At 35.0% G+C, this 16,094-nt stretch overlaps 1 protein-coding gene across 1 annotated transcript in view; it reads right to left on the minus strand.

Moving 5' to 3' along the window:
• Nucleotides 1-16,094, minus strand: part of PIKFYVE (phosphoinositide kinase, FYVE-type zinc finger containing) — a gene marked incomplete at both ends in the record, with an annotated part of 85,753 nt that overhangs the window by 13,684 nt on the left and 55,975 nt on the right. Inside the window, 12 exon segments of the mRNA XM_080689609.1 lie at nt 2,808-2,905; nt 3,831-3,914; nt 5,383-5,478; nt 5,948-6,068; nt 6,906-7,043; nt 8,544-8,604; nt 9,253-9,343; nt 10,451-10,605; nt 10,723-10,831; nt 11,415-11,528; nt 13,172-13,350; nt 15,364-15,633. Of these exon segments, the coding sequence (XP_080545735.1) occupies nt 2,808-2,905; nt 3,831-3,914; nt 5,383-5,478; nt 5,948-6,068; nt 6,906-7,043; nt 8,544-8,604; nt 9,253-9,343; nt 10,451-10,605; nt 10,723-10,831; nt 11,415-11,528; nt 13,172-13,350; nt 15,364-15,633 (1,516 nt within the window).

A 16,094-nucleotide genomic window follows, 5' to 3' on the forward strand; every position in this document is an offset into this window, starting at 1 on the left:
TAGATTTTTTTTTTATTTTTCTTAAATAGGGTCTCATTAAGTTGCAGAGAGCCTCACAAAGCAGCTGAGGTTGGCCATGAACGGGCAATCCTCCTGTCTCAGCCTCTCAAGTACCAATCATAATAGCTTAAGCAGCAAGATTAAATTGCAACAGAATTCTTATAATATTGTAACATAGTCAAGTAAACCAACACCAAACAAGTCAATAAGATAAAATAATTGAGAGTTAAATGTAACATTTTTGTTTATTTTGTGTTTTTTTCCTAGTAGTAATAGGGATTAAAGGCAGAGGAATTCTACCTCAGAGCTACATACCCAACATACTTTTTTATTTTGAAACAGGGTCTTCCTAGGTTGCTCAGAGTCTTGCTAAATTGCTGAGGCTGTTCTCAAACCTGTAATGCTTGTCCCAGCCTCTCACCTACTAGGATTACAGGTGTGCGCCAACATGTACAACCCTACATTTTTTTTTGTGTGTGGTACTGGGGATGGGACCCAGGGGCCTTCTACCTCCGGGCTACACTCCCAGACCTATTTTATTTGAAAACAGGGTCTCTTAAGCTAGCTGAGACTGGCTTCGAACCTCCCAAGAGCATGGATTATAAGCATGTGCTACCACACCTGGCACAACACTACTTTTTTTTTTTTTTTTTTTGGTGGTACTGGGGTTCCTGGATACCCTTCTACCTTCAGGCTACACTCCCAGACACCTGTTTTTTATATTTTTATTTGGAAACAGGGTTTCTTTAGCCAACGAGGCTGGCTTCAAACCAGCAAGATGCTCCTGTCTCCGCCTCCCAAGCGCGGGGATTATAAATGTGCGCCACCACGCCCAGCAACTTTACATTTTCACATGGGAAAATGAGTTCTTCAGCATCTTTCAAAAAATAAATACCACAAGATGGCAAAAAACTTATTAGAACTTGCTCTTTATTTTTATTGCTAGTTTTGAGCTTCATTTATCATGTCATTAATACTTATATTTCTAATATTATAAATTTATCATTTACAAAATCTACAGAAATTATTAACCATAAAAGTGTACACTTAGAGCTGGGTGTGGTGGCATACACTTGTAATCGCCACTCTTGGAAGGCTGAGACAGGAGGATCGCACAGGTTCAAAGCCAGCCTCAGCTATTTAGTGAGGCTCTCAGTAACTTAGAGAGACCGTTTCCAAGTAAAATATAAAATAGGTCTGGGAGTATACCCCGGAGGTAGAAAGCCCCTGGATTCCACCCCCAGTACCACCAAAAATAAAAAACTGCACACTCAGAGTGGCAGGCACTATTATTGCCTCCTTAATACCCACTCCCAGCTGGTTCCTTGCTAACTGAACTCCAGTTTGCACTAGGGGAATCTTTATGTAGAATTGAGGAAATAGGTCATTATTTGTACAAGACAGTCAATATAAAACTGCCCCTATTTTCTCATCAGTTACAGGTGATCATGAGACTCAATTTTTAACCAATAAGACTGAAGGTGTGCATTTACTTTCATAATAAAGGAAAATAGCTGTGCCATGCACCAACCTTCTTTCTGCCTCAAATGCAAACAAAAATGGAATCCTCTTGATCATGAGAACTACAAAAAGTAACACGGAGAAACTCTCTCTCCATTGTCATACAATGCTGAACAGCTCAACCACTCCCAGGAACAGCCCAACTCCAGGCAAAGCTATTTTAAAAAAGTAAATTGTCACAGGTTTAAACTCTTATAGCCGTTGAATTTTCTTTTACTTGTAGCTGAATGCATTTCTAATAAAATCAATGAAAACTGAGTTCAAACACTAGCTCCAACACTGTCCAAGCTTAAGCAAATTACTTAATCTAAGTCTAAAAATTACTTGATCTAAATTATTTAATTTAGAAGTAATCTAATCTAAATCTCAAACTGGAATATATCAAATAATCCTTTTGGATTACTGTGAGAATTAAAGACAACATGACAATTTCTTTTCATAGAGCCAATAACACTATAAAATCAAAAGAAAACGTGGAAGCCGGGCGTGGTGGCGCACACTTGTAATCCCCGTGTTTGGGAGGTGGGAGACAGGAGGATCAAGCAGGTTTGAAGCCAGATGTGCTGGCTTAAAAGACTGTTTCCAAATTTTAAAAAAGTACAAAAAAATAGGTCTGGGGGTGTAGCCCGGAGGAAGAAGGGTTTCCAGGAACCCCAGTACCACCAAAAAAAAAAAAAAAAAAAAGAAAGAAAGAAAGAAAGAAAGAAAGAAAGAAAGAAAGAAAGAAAGAAAGAAAGAAAAAAGAAAACGTGAAGTTGCTGTTCGTTTTTTTGTTTGTTTGTTTGGTTGGTTGGTTGAGTTTTTTTTGGTGGTACTGGGTTTTCTGGAAGCCCTTCTACCTCCAGGCTACACTCCCAGACCTAATTTTATACTTTTTTATTTGGAAACAGGGTCTCTTAAGCCAGCACAGCTGGCTTCGAACCTGAACGATCCTCCTGTCTGCTTCCCAAGCGCGGGGATTACAAACATGCGCCACCACGCCCAGCTGCTGCTCATTTTTTTAGGTTATACATTTTAAACTAATAGCTCCCCAAAAGCAGATCCTCCTTCCTTGCATAGATCAAAGAGCTTCTAAAAGTTTCAAATTCAATAACTTGAACTTATGTTGATGTTAAGAATCAAAGAAGCAAAAGAGCTACACAAAAGGATATTTAAAAATGTTTACATCCATATGAAATATCAGAGACCAGAGGTAGTAATTTCTTACAGGATAGCATTTCCTTATTGACTATTTTCTTCTTCAAAACATAAAGTAAAACAATATGTCTCTCCATTTGTAATCTTACTTGGTTGTGGTTCTGCTTCTGCTGTACGGCTTGTCTGTCCTCCACCAATTTCAGGTAATCTAATAGGGCTGCTACTCTTTGGTCTGCTGTCTAATGTACTGAAATTAAAAACAAAGGAAAAATTGGCTTTAAGCTATTCAGAACAGAGTAAGTATTCTAATGCCTACACTAATCTACTCTCCACCTAAACCCACACACAAAATCAGAAATGTGATTCATAACTTATAGCTACACAGATTTATATCTACAAGGAAGGAAAAAATGTGAAGTATTTACTGGACTTAAATATAATGCCATAACTATAAAAACGTATGAAAATGTATAAAAGCACATGCTTATCATATTTTCCCCCAAGTCTGTTAGAGCTAGATTAGCATCTAGAAGCCAAACAATTACAGAAAATACCAACTTCATTTTTCTTAGTCAGTGATGATAATTCAGATAAAATCTTAACCAGTTAGTAAACTGGAAACCCTATTTCAGTTATAATAGGTCTATGACAATTTCTGTCTAATTGTCTAAACTATTGAACACGCTAAAAGAACTGGTTTGGAATGAAAATGCATGCACAAAAACGTGACAATGGATTTCACTGCTATGTATAATCCTAATGCACAAATTAATAAAAAATGAACTAGTTTGGGTATCTTTTTAACAATTAGAATCTTCAATTAGTAATGAAAAATTTACAATCAAGCAGTAGTATACTAATTTTACAAGCTACTATTTTTAAAATAAGAGCAATGACTTTTTTAATTAAAAAAACGTTGGAAGTTTAAATCTGCAACATACACTGAACTTTCAATATAGTAATTGGCAGAAAACTATATCCTACGGGATTGGCTCCAGGTATGTTTTGCTAAACTTGAACTTTGTTATCTCAATGATTGGTTGAAATGCATGACATTAACTGGATCTTAGATGTTTTCATATTGATAATATGCTATTACAGAACTGAAGTACAAGGATATAAAAAATAATGGCATACTAAATTAAAATAGATTTTACTCAACCATTAATCACCTATTTGTTGGAAGCCCTTCTTCAGCACTGTTCCACAGAGTTGCTTTAGACAATTCCTCTAAGGCATTTCGGTATTCTTTACAACTTAGGGTAGAAATAGGTTGAAAAATGTTAAACATTAAGCTCTTTTTAAAAAATAAATCATAAGCTTCAGAAAAATTTTTGCATTACAAAAACACAATCAGGATAAGTGTCTATGATTAAACAAATACACTTGAGTTAACTAACCAGTGATAAGATAGAAGCTTCATGAGGAAGGTCAATATCTTCACAAAAATTAAACAAAAATGATCCTTTGTCTCACCAGTCAGTATCAATAACCTCAGCAATGATTAAAAAGCCTACTTACTACTATTAACATCAAATGACTTCAGGGCCTAAACGTATAAAAACTCAGGGTTTCGTACAATAGAAAGTAAAGGAACTTAAGAGTGTTTTTATACTTAAAGATGCTAAACCTTAAGAAAAAGCAGCCTCCCTCCCAAAATCTGACTTTTGGACTTGCAGTCTGGGAGTTGTGCTTTAGATGAATCCAATGTCATGAAATAAGAAATGCATATTAGAGTATTTACTCTTCTAAGATATTAAAGATGTCCACAACTAGAATACTTGCATCCCAAAGAACAAATATATTATCAATTGGATATCTTTTTTATTTAACAATGTATTGTGGCTTATCAATAAGGTGAGAAGCAAATGCTATCTTCATAAAAGTTAAAAAGCAAAGACAAAAAATTACATGGAATTTTATAAATAAAAAATTCTCATTATCCAAACTAACTCTAAACACCATAAAGGCATAAGAATATAATTTGTTTATCCCTGTATATCTAATGCCTGGTATATCACATTTTGTAAAGATGAGAAAGTTAGCATGTCTATGGCATAAAGCAGAGAAATAGCATTCTCCAAGTAGGAAAATTTTACCTAGTATGTGTAGGAAGCAGGAAGGAAATGAGTGAAAAATACCAAAAAAAAAAAAAAAAGAAACTACATGATGTAAAGCAGCTATGTTTCAATTATTATATTAATAAGTAAGTCAAAGTAAGTGATACAAGGGTACACATTAGAGAACTCAAGGATAAGTGACTTCTCCAATTAATTCATTTAGTAGGAACTTAAGAATCATGCTATATCACATTATTTGGTTAAAGAGAAAGTTTTCAGGTACAAAAAGAACAGATTATACACCTAAACAATATATATTTTTGCTTAATAATTTTGCTTTACTCTATGGGACAGATCTCCCAAATATGATTAGTAGATATACATAAAATACACCAATAAGCTGGGCGTGGTGGCGCACGATTGTAATCCCAGCATTCTGGAGGCTGAGACTGGAGGATCGCGGTTCGCGGACAGCCTCAGCTATTTAGTGAGGCTCTCCGCAACTTAGTGAGACCCAGATTCAAATTAAAGAAAAAAAAAAATAGGGCAGGGGGTGTAGCTCGGAGGTCAAATGCTCCCAGGTTCCATCTCCAGACCCAAAAAAAAAAAAAAAAAAAAAAATACACCAATGTAACCACAGGATGAAATGTCCCATGAACGATACCTGAGAGCAAAGGCAATGATGGAACTGGGCTCCTTCTCACAGACTGCAATGGGCACCCGCTCATGTTCATACATTAGGTAGTGTTTATCTGGATCGCTGTTCAAATTTTTAAAATACATCAAATAATTAATAAACAAAATTAGCAGAAAAGCAAATATAAAATCTATAACCCTGTTACAAGTAAATCTCTGAACAATTTGAAGCTAACTAAATACTGCACAATAAGAATATAATTATCTAAAATGTAATTTAGATGGTAAGAACTTGAATCAAAAAACAAAAAAAGTATCAAGAAAAGTTTTTGAAAGAAATTGATAACTCCATTTCAGTCCTAATTATGCTCCCCTGCCTCCCACTCTAAGTCCTCCAGGCAGGGTCAGACATGAAGTCATTCATTGTATTTCGATGGTATTTACTGAGCAACTAATGTGAGAGGGATACAATATTAAGGAAAACTATTAGATACTTTACATATGTGAGAAGTTAACATTACAATGATGAAGAACAGGTATGGTAAAGCTTACAGTATAGTAGGGTAAAGAAATAAAGTTTCTGTAATACTTACAAAGGAAATGGAATAGGATTATAGCTGTTTCCTGGAAGCAAATTTGCAAAAATGGCTTTCATGGTTGATTTTTCCTTCACCTGGCTGTCTGTGGATCCCAGCAAATGTCCATCAAAAACATCTATAATATATATAAATATTCAGGAAGAATAAGAAGTAAAAGTGTTAACTTCATTTGTTTTCCCTTCATAAATGCTGACAAAATTTGTGCACAGTAGCTATGAATTGTGGTTTAAAATTTCTGATCTAAAAAAAATGGCTCTTATGGGATTAAAGAGAAAGCAATAGTAAAGTATATACAAAATTGACTCTAAGAGATAGGTTTTCTTCTTTACATTTTCAAGTCCCTGGAATTCAGATTATCCTACAGCCAATGGTTTCTAATCATTGCAGATGCCAGGAGAAAATTACTGCCTGGCATATGAAAATTTGAACACAGTTATTCATGTACCACTTCACTCAGTTATACGTACTGCAGCTATCACACCTGAGATTAGTAGCAATTATAAAGCTAATTCCAAAGTTTGCAGTATAATTATGTAATTACTATTTAAACAGAGGGCACGAAAGAAAAGCAAGGTATGACTCTGCTGTTTAGAGCAAATTTTTTTGGTAGGAGAAATGGCAGCAATTTAACTTATTTTCTTATAAAGCAATAACTATATGCTTTATGGGACTTAAGAAAGTAAAAGTCTCGGAAAGCAGATGAAGCTGAATCACATTTTGTTAGAGATATTTACATGTGCATAGAGTACAACTAAACAACAAAATGATATAATGAAAAGCTATGTTTTAAAAAGCACTTTCAATAAGTATATAATAAAATGAAATATTCTAAGAAATAAGAAAGCATTATGTAAAAGAATTAGCAGTGTTTTTCTCAGGGACTCTATAAACCAATGAAACATCTTTCAACCTTAGATTCAATGAAGTGTACTAAAAGCGACTTAAACTGTACCTTCAGAACCGGTGGCTGTATCCAGTTCAGCAGGCCCTCCCATTGACTGTTCAGCCAGGACTTCAGGTGGAGTGGGCAACTGGAGATGGGCAGAGCTGGTGGAGCTTTGGCTGGACAAGGTTGTTAAGAAACGATCCTCTAAAGAAAAATAGCATCCTAGTTGAGTAATTTAAAAGTATACAGAGTAAAGTCTATTTCTGCCTAATATTAATATTTTAAATACCAACTCAGAATTCTACTTCAAAAATGCAGAATTTTTTTAAAAATTATCTCAAAGCTAGGTATGGTGACACATGCTTGTAATCCTAGCATTTGAGGGGCTAAGACAGAAGGATCGTGGTTCTCAGCCAGCCTCAGCTACATAGTGAGGCCCTTTGCAACTCAGTGAGACCCTGTTTTAAAATAAAGAATAAAAAACAGAACTAGGGGTGTAGCTAAGAGGCAGAATGCCCCTGGGTTCCATTCCCAGTACTGAAAAAAAAAAAAAATTATCTCAGTGATACAGCTCATGTCATAGAAATACACAGAAAATTGCTGGGCTCAGTTGTTACATGCCTCTAATCTCAGTATTTGGGAGGCTGAGACAAGATTGCAAATTTGAGGACAACTTGAACTACTTAGTGAGACCCTATCTCAGAATAAAAAATAAAAAGATTAAAAAAAAAAAGTGGGAGGTATAGCTCAGTGGTAGAGTACCTCTGGGTTCAATCCCCACCAACTAACACATGCATACACACACACAGAAAAGTTTATGACGTGGTCACAAACAAATCTTTGTGGCAGAGCCAGGCATGATCACAGTAATCCCAGTACCTGGGAGGCTGAGACAAGAGGATCACAGGTTTGGGACCAGCCTCAGCTACTTAGTGAGGACCTCCAAATTTAGTGAGACACTGTTTCAAAATAAGGAATTAAAAAATAGGGTTGGGGATATAGCTCAGAGGTAGAATGCCCCTGGGCTCAATTCCAGTTCTGCCAAAAAAAAAAAAAATCTTGTTGGCAGAACTATGACTATCAATCAAGTTTAACTACTCTAATGTCTATCTCCATATTACTCTGTTTAAAAGAAAATAAAATTAAGACATTAAGACACTGTGGGAAAATTTTCATGCTTATTCAGGGAAAAAAACATTTAAAATAGAACTTTTATAGAAAAATGCCATGAATTATGAACTGAACTCTTGTTCAATAAAGAGAATCTATGTAAATTTCCCCCCCAAATTTCTACTATCATACTAAGTTACTCAATGAAACATTGTGAAAGATATCTTAAGCCTAGATAAGATTTTGTTGACATTAAAAATAAAAATTGTTTATAAGATTTCCCAAGTGAAACCTGGGGGCTGGCTTAAGAATAAGCAAAACAGAAACTCAATTTCCTTTTTGGTTTCCTCTTTCTCTAACAGCAGCCCTCTCCATACTGCATGTGTCTCTATATACTAATTTATCTTCTTACAATATACTATATGATAGTCTTAAGCAGGTGAAGTTACAAATGTTCTACCAGAAGGGAGAAAAACATACAAACAACTGTATCAGAAAAAAGTGCTCAATATTAGCAGATGAAAACAACTTAAACAGCGGAAAAAAAAAAAAATTTCATCCTGTGGCAAGAGATCACTAAATTCAGGAACAAACCTTTCTCTCCATTCTGAAGACCTGGAGAAACATTCCGTGGAGGCGCATCCATCGCGCTTATCTGTAGAGAAACAAGACTTTATGATGAAACATTAAAATCACACTTAAAATGATCTAACACAGTGAATCTTAAGCTTTTTGTCTCAGGACCTACTTGTACTCTTAAAACTAACTAAGAACCCCTAAATTTAAAATAGTTTTTACCTTATTAGAAATTAAATCTGAGAACATTTTATAATATCTATTAATTCATGTGCAAACAAAGAAATTAAAATATTAACATCAGCATAAAAATATTGATTCAATAAAAACATCTATTTTCCAAAATTAAAAAAATTGGTAAAAGATTGGAATTGTGTTACAACTTTACAATTATCTTTAATGTCTAGCTAGCTAGAAGTTAGCTAAGTTGTTATATCCATTCTAAATTTCATCTTTGAGACATACCTTTTTTATACAGATATGCAGCTCATAAAAAGAAAACTGCAGTGGATAGTAGCTTTTTGATAAATATATTTATAAGTAAATTATAAGATATCATTTTATTTCTGGCTATGATACAAAGTAATCCAGGTCCTTGAAACTCACTTTAAGATAGAAAGTCCTATTTGATACTAATAAATTATGCATTAAGCTACCACTTTGTTACAAATGAAATCATTTATACTTCTAATAATGAAAAACCAAAGACAAGATAGCATTTTATTACCTTGCTTTCTTCCCCTTGTCTCATTCTTCCAGGACTTGGAGGAACTGAAGGTCGCTTTCTACCTTTTTCCTGCTGGAAGAGTTCCTGTAACCTACAGTTAAAAAAATGTGACTTTGCTTCTAGCACCTTGAATAATGCTTATTATCTTCTTACAACTCTGAAACCACAATTTCTATTTGGAGCATAACAGACTTTGAAGTTGAATAAAAGTAGGACTAAGTTCTTATCAATCATATCTAATCAACTAACCAAGAGCTCTTGCTGATATGACTATATTTACAAAAGAACAGACAATCATGAAATGATTTGGAAGTAGTGACATGAGAGTATCACTGCCAATCCTACTAACATGGACAGTAGGGAGGAGGGAGGAGCACAGCAGATGCAGAGGGAATATATCAGGTGACATGAATGCATCACCCTGAGCCTCACTCTGATGTATAATCATAATGCACCAATCAAAGTGGAAAAAAATCAGAAAAACTATTTCTAAAAATAAACATTGAAGTAATTTTATAAAATAAATGTATTAGTGTATTTAAATACCTGGCCCCTCTTAAAATCAATTATCATTCATGGTATGCTAATTTGATTAAATTATTTCAGTAGATCTTTGATTTTTTTATATCTTCACAAACTATCTAAAGATAAGCATGTACTTTTTTTTTCCTCTTTTTGAGATACTAAAGATTGAACCCAAGGGCATTCTACCTCTGAGTTATATCCCCAGCTCTATTTTCCTATGGTGTGACAGAAGGTCTTGCAAAGTATCTGAGGCTGGCTGAAAACCTGTGATCCTCCTGTCTCAGCCTCCCAAGCACTGGGATTATAAGTGTGGACCACAACTAGCTAGTAAGTACAGTTTAAAGAATAAAAGAGAGAGAAAAAAAGAATAAAAAGGAGAGAAAGGAGACAAAACACCAAAAAATTCTTTATGATTTGACAATAAAATAAAAAATTTGTAATATTTTTCTTTTCTTTTAACAGAGTATCCCTAAATTGCTATGGCTGGCTGTCAGCCCACAATCCTCCTCAATCAGCCTCCCAAGTACTGGGATTACAGGTGTATGGCAGCATGGCCAGCAAAACATTTATAATTAATAAAGATTTTTATTATTTTTATCATATTTTAATAAAATTTAAAAATATGTCAGAGCAACTTGTCAGAGTTACAGAAAACCAGACTGCAAAATCACACCTGTTATTCCAAGCTTGTAGCACTTCACACAGACTTTGTTTCTTGGCAATGAGTGACTCGAAGATTGACTGCAGCTGCTGAGGGGTATCTACCGAGGAGGACATGAGCCTTGCTTGCATCTTCTCAATCCAGTTCTTGAACTCCCCTTCTTCCATCTAGAAGATAAGAAACAAAACTTCAGAAAACCTAGACACTACACAAACACATCCAACAGAAATTTCCAGTAAGTTTAAGAGCTAACTTTTTGATTTTCCATCAAAGAAATAAATTACCTCTTTTTGTGCAAAGATATCTTCCATTTTTTCTTCTCTTGTTTTGCTAAATGTATCAGTTTTCAGAGATGCAAGTCTTTCATCAACTGCTAGATATACCTGTGAAACTCTAAATACAGACAGAAAATATGCAATATATCAAAGAAGCTAGAATCCAATTTTCTACCTTAGATAACTAAGAAAAAGATGCTACACAAAAAACTATAACTGAAATAGGTTCTAATTAAAAATCAAATATATATAAATTTATTTTGGGTGGGTGGTACTAGAAACTAACCCCAGGCATGCTCTACCACTGAGCTACACACACAACCCTTTTTATTTCTTTTTTATTTTTTTATTTTTTTTGGTCTTAATATGGGGTTTCTCTAAGTTGTCTAAATAGGCTTCAAACTTGCGATCCTCCTGTCTCGGCCTGAGATTGCAGGCATGCACCATGCGCCCAGCTCAATTTTTGGAGAAAAATGACCTGAAAGATGTGCTTCAAATTTAAACAGTTTCTGAGAGTTTATATTTTGATAATTTCCTGTACTGTCTTCATTTTCTTTTTTCACATTTGGCATATATAACATACAATTTAAGAAATAGTTACCTACATTTTCAAAGTTAAATGAGCAAACCAAGACATTTAAAAATAGCTATAGATTATAGACATTAAACAAAAATGGATCTTCAAAGAAACTGAAACTTACTTCTGAAAGAAGTCCTTGAGATCCTGAAGAAGGGACACTTTTAATGGGGCTTGACGTTTAATGAATATTTTGGGGAGTGGAACACATACTTCAAGAAGCCGAATGGGAGAATAACTGAGAAAAAAAATACAGATAACAAAAAAGGGAAAAATATTTTAATACATTAAGTAGAAGTATATACAGATGGTCAACTAAATCCTATTGAGGCATAAGAAAAAATAAAGTTTCTATAAAACAGCATTTTAGAATAATCACAAAGATACTGAAGGCAACTTTTGGTCATTATAAGTATTTCCCATAATTCTGGGAGATTTGTTTCATCACTGCCCTGTGAGGCCACTGTTTATCTCTTTTGAAGCTATTCTCACTGCAAGAAACAAAACTGGCCTTGACATTAGTCTTCTCTCAGTGAGGAAAGGGACTTCTTCCTACAGTGGGCTTAGATGTGGGTATTCTTTACCTTCCCAGCTCCTGGGTTTTCTTCTTGGGTCTTTATTTCCTTTCTCTCTGTGGTACTGACTAGCCAATGCTACACCCAACCTATGCGCTACATACATGATTAAAAGCTCTTGCTTAAAGAAAGTAAATAAATTCTAATCAGCAAATGTTTCCTGAGAGTCTATTATATACCAGACACTGTTTTAGATATGCTTGAAGACACAAAACTAAACAGGGGCCAAAATTCCTCTTCTTATAATTCAAAATAACAAGGTTCAGGTAATAAAACAAATATTTAAAAGTTACATCAGATGTTAAGTGCTATGGAGGGAAAAAAAGCAAGAAAGAGAAGTAGGAATACTAAATGTGAGAGAATGTCAGGGCAGGTAAGCTCTGAACAAAGTTCCATTGAAGTAAGAATAAAGCAGGCAGGTATCTATGGGATAAGCAGCTCAGAGCAGGAAGAACCAACACCGGCTCCCAGGCAAGAGCACACCTAACACAGCTGAGGCCCAGCCAGCGGGCAGTGAGGCTCTGCAGGGTGAGTGAGGGGAGCGCAGGTGGTAGGAACAGAGGACCTGTGCAGGCAGAGCACAGAGGAGCTTACAGGCCAGTACATGGACTATGGCCTTTACTCAGGGTCAAAGAGACCCTTTGGAGTCTCTAGAGCGGGGAATGACCTGAGCTGATTTTCTTTAAAAGGATGACAATGACTGCTTTGCTGAACATAGGATGCAGGAGAGATTGTCTAAGGCCACTGCAATAATAAGGTGGAGAAAAAGAGGCTTAGCCCACAGCAGAAGTGCTGAACAGTGTTCAGATATGGGTATGTTCTGAAGCCAGAGCCTAAAGGCTTCCTCAAATTACCACAGATAATACCACAGTGGTGATTATCTATCTTTGACTTGGAATTTTAGCTTTATCTATATAGTTGATTGCCTTTATGGCAGCTAATGTCTTAGCAAAACTTTGACAAGGCATCAAATGCAAAAGCAATGGTTAAGAGTGAGGCTAGTAGAAAAGGACCAACCGGGGCTCAAGCTATGACTCTATGACATACTAGCTCTGAAAGTGAACAATATTATCAGCATCACTAAGCGAGGATAAAACCTATAAATGAGGATAGTAATAATACCTATTTCACAACATAAAGAGTAAGTAAACACCAAAAGCACTTAGAAGAGTTTGGCCCCCTGCATTTGTAAGAGTGTAGATGGGGAATGAGGCATACTCACAAACTAATTCAATCTAGTAATAGTGGCAATGCAACAAACCCTTCAAGGACTGTGATAATGTATAAGAGCCCTCTGACTCCTCACCTGAAAGATGCCACCATCTGGTTATAGGAGAAATACTGGTGATAATCATGGTGGATGGAGTGACCACAAGGCTCGGCATTGGCTCTGCGTGTGTACTGGTGCCCATAAAATCTAAGTTCAAGGTACTTTGCAAATGACATAGACCAGGATTCATTGGAAAGAGCAACAACTGGTGTTACCTGCAATTCACCAAAAATAATTTAAGTTACCTCTTCACATAATGAGAAGCTCATTTTTTTAAAATGTATTTTGTAAATACAGTTCATAGGAGGGTGAAGCTGGGGATGGTGAGAGAGAACAATACCACAAACAATTTCACCACCAACACCAATATTCTTCCGTATGTTTACTTTCTACATATGAATACATACATACATGGCTAGTATATTTGTAAATACTCTATATAAATTAGTCTAATAACCTTTTTTCTTACTTAGCAAATTACTGTGCATATTTTCCCACATAAAATATTCTTTGCAACTTTTTAAATGGCTGAAAAGTATCCTATTATGTGAATATTTATTTAACCAATCCTACTGATATACATCTAAGACATTATAATTTTTCTATTTTTTCAGATTATGCTTTGACCAAGATCTGTGTGTGTGCGTGTGTGTGTGTGTGTGTATACTCAGTGTGTATGTACACTTAGAAATAGCCATAATTATATCCTTGGAATAAATGAATAAAGTGGGAATTAACAGATGGAAGGTTATGAACATTTACATAGTTTTTGACTTTATGCTACACTGTCTTCCAAAACAAGCGTTCTGACTTACACAAACTTCAATAGCAATAGTATTTGATGACTCACTTACCAATCCTAAGAATTACAAATCTTTGAAATATGGTTTATTTTAAAAAAAAATTAAGGCATTTTGCTTTTTTTATACTTGTCTTCGTTTCTACTTTGCCTACTAACAAGTAAGTTATTTGTATGTTTACTGGCTATTTTTATTAGTTTGCTAATTTTTTTCTATTATCCTACATTATAGAAATTTAACATTAAGTATACTTATGTTTGATCTTTTAAGCAGTAACTTTCCTTACACTAGACATATCCATTTTTGTATAACAAAACTATCTTTTCCTTTCTATAATAACTCCAAAAGCAGAAAAGTGCATATACCAAAGCATGCAAGATAGAAAGATCAAATAGAAGTTACTTAATGCAACAGTCAATCTACAGAGTTTGAAACAAAATATTACCAGCTACCTAATGGGAACTAAAGAATTATAAGAATAAACCAGTGGCATACACCTATAATCTCAGCACCTGGGAGAAGGATTGAAGGTTCAAGGCCAGCCTCAACAATTTAGGGAGACACTCTTTCAAAATAAATAAATAAACAAGGCTGGGGTACAGCTCAGATGTAGAATGCCTGTAAGTTCAATTACTAGTACCAAAAAAAAAAAAAAGATAATTGTTAGAAAATTTCAGGCCAGTATGTTTGCTTCAGATAGAACTTTAACTTTGACATTCTCAACTACTAATATTGTCTTACTATTATTTTATCTGAAATTACTATATGACTTACAAAAGCATACTCCAAAATAAACCCATATAATAATGAAGTAAAATTTAGTTCATACTCACTTCAATCTGGATAAAAATTTTCTACTAAAAACATAATATGGCCCCAAATATTGCCCGAGTTAGAAAGTAAAGGCAAACAGAAAAACATAAAACCCATGTCCTTTTCTCAAGAATGTACATGAAAACCAGTAGAGATCATTTTCAACATGGCCTTATCTATATCTCTTTAGATAAAATTGTTAATATGGGGTCAAATTTGTCGTGCAAAGATCCTAATATACTGCAGTTTTTTGCTAAGTGCCATCGCTTATTCTTTTTTCATTCCTAGGGAATAGCACAGTACCTCCTGGTACAAAGATAGGGCTAAATAAGTGTTTGCTGAATGGATAAACAGATATAACTGAGAGCTGTCAAGTCACAATCTTGATATATTTACTCTATGAGCCACTTATATTTTAATGACTGGTATATTCCTAAAGTGGAACTTCAAAAAGTAAATACTAAATTGAACACATAGCATAGAAAGGTAAAAATAAATAAAAGTCCAATGACAGCAAATTCCCAAGTAATATAGATTACCTAGCTCCCCAGAAAGAACTACATGAATAAAGAAATAAACACTATATGAAATACTATAATAGCAGAGTACATTTACCTGTTTGCAGAGTCTGCACCAGGAATACGTAAGAATTGTATGTTGATATCCAGGTACTGGAGAATCCAACTCCTTCAGGATTATCTGCACACAGCCTTGCCCATGGACAAAGCGCCGAATGTGATGCACCATGGGGGTGTCGCAGAACATGCTAGGACACTGGTAAGACGGCCTTTGACAGACAAGAGAGTCCTCACATTCAGAGAGAAACATAGGAGCCAAGTATAATAAATACTTGTTGATCAGAGCCACTGTCAAGAAGTACAGCATTCTGTCTAGAGTAAGGTTGATCAGGGGACAGTCTACAGGGACCAATGCTGCCCTGGGCTACAGTTGAACATAAGTCCTTACTACAGTATAGTGCTAGCTTCCATCTGTTAAGCACCCTCTAATCGCCAAGCAATTTTAAAGCATCTCATTTTACCCATTAAAACCTACGTTTTTCTGGGATTGTTATTCCATATAAAGGGGGACAGCAAACATTAAATGTCTTGCACTTTGCCATATAAGTGGCAAGTGAGAGAGAGCACTAAGACTTAAACTGAGATCTAACTGATTCCAACACTTCCCTTAGCTCTTGTTTGAATCACTCTATAAACAGACATCTTTAAAAAAAATCTCAGAGATGTCTGTTTACAAAGTGATTCAAATGAGAGGTAAGGGAAATCAGAACACATGGGCAAATATATAAGAAAAGTACTGTCTAAGGCATCAGTATGAATACAAAGCAG

The sequence above is a fragment of the Muscardinus avellanarius genome (assembly GCF_963383645.1).
Source record: "Muscardinus avellanarius genome assembly, chromosome: 2".
In the NCBI taxonomy this organism is placed as follows: Eukaryota; Metazoa; Chordata; class Mammalia; order Rodentia; family Gliridae; genus Muscardinus; species Muscardinus avellanarius.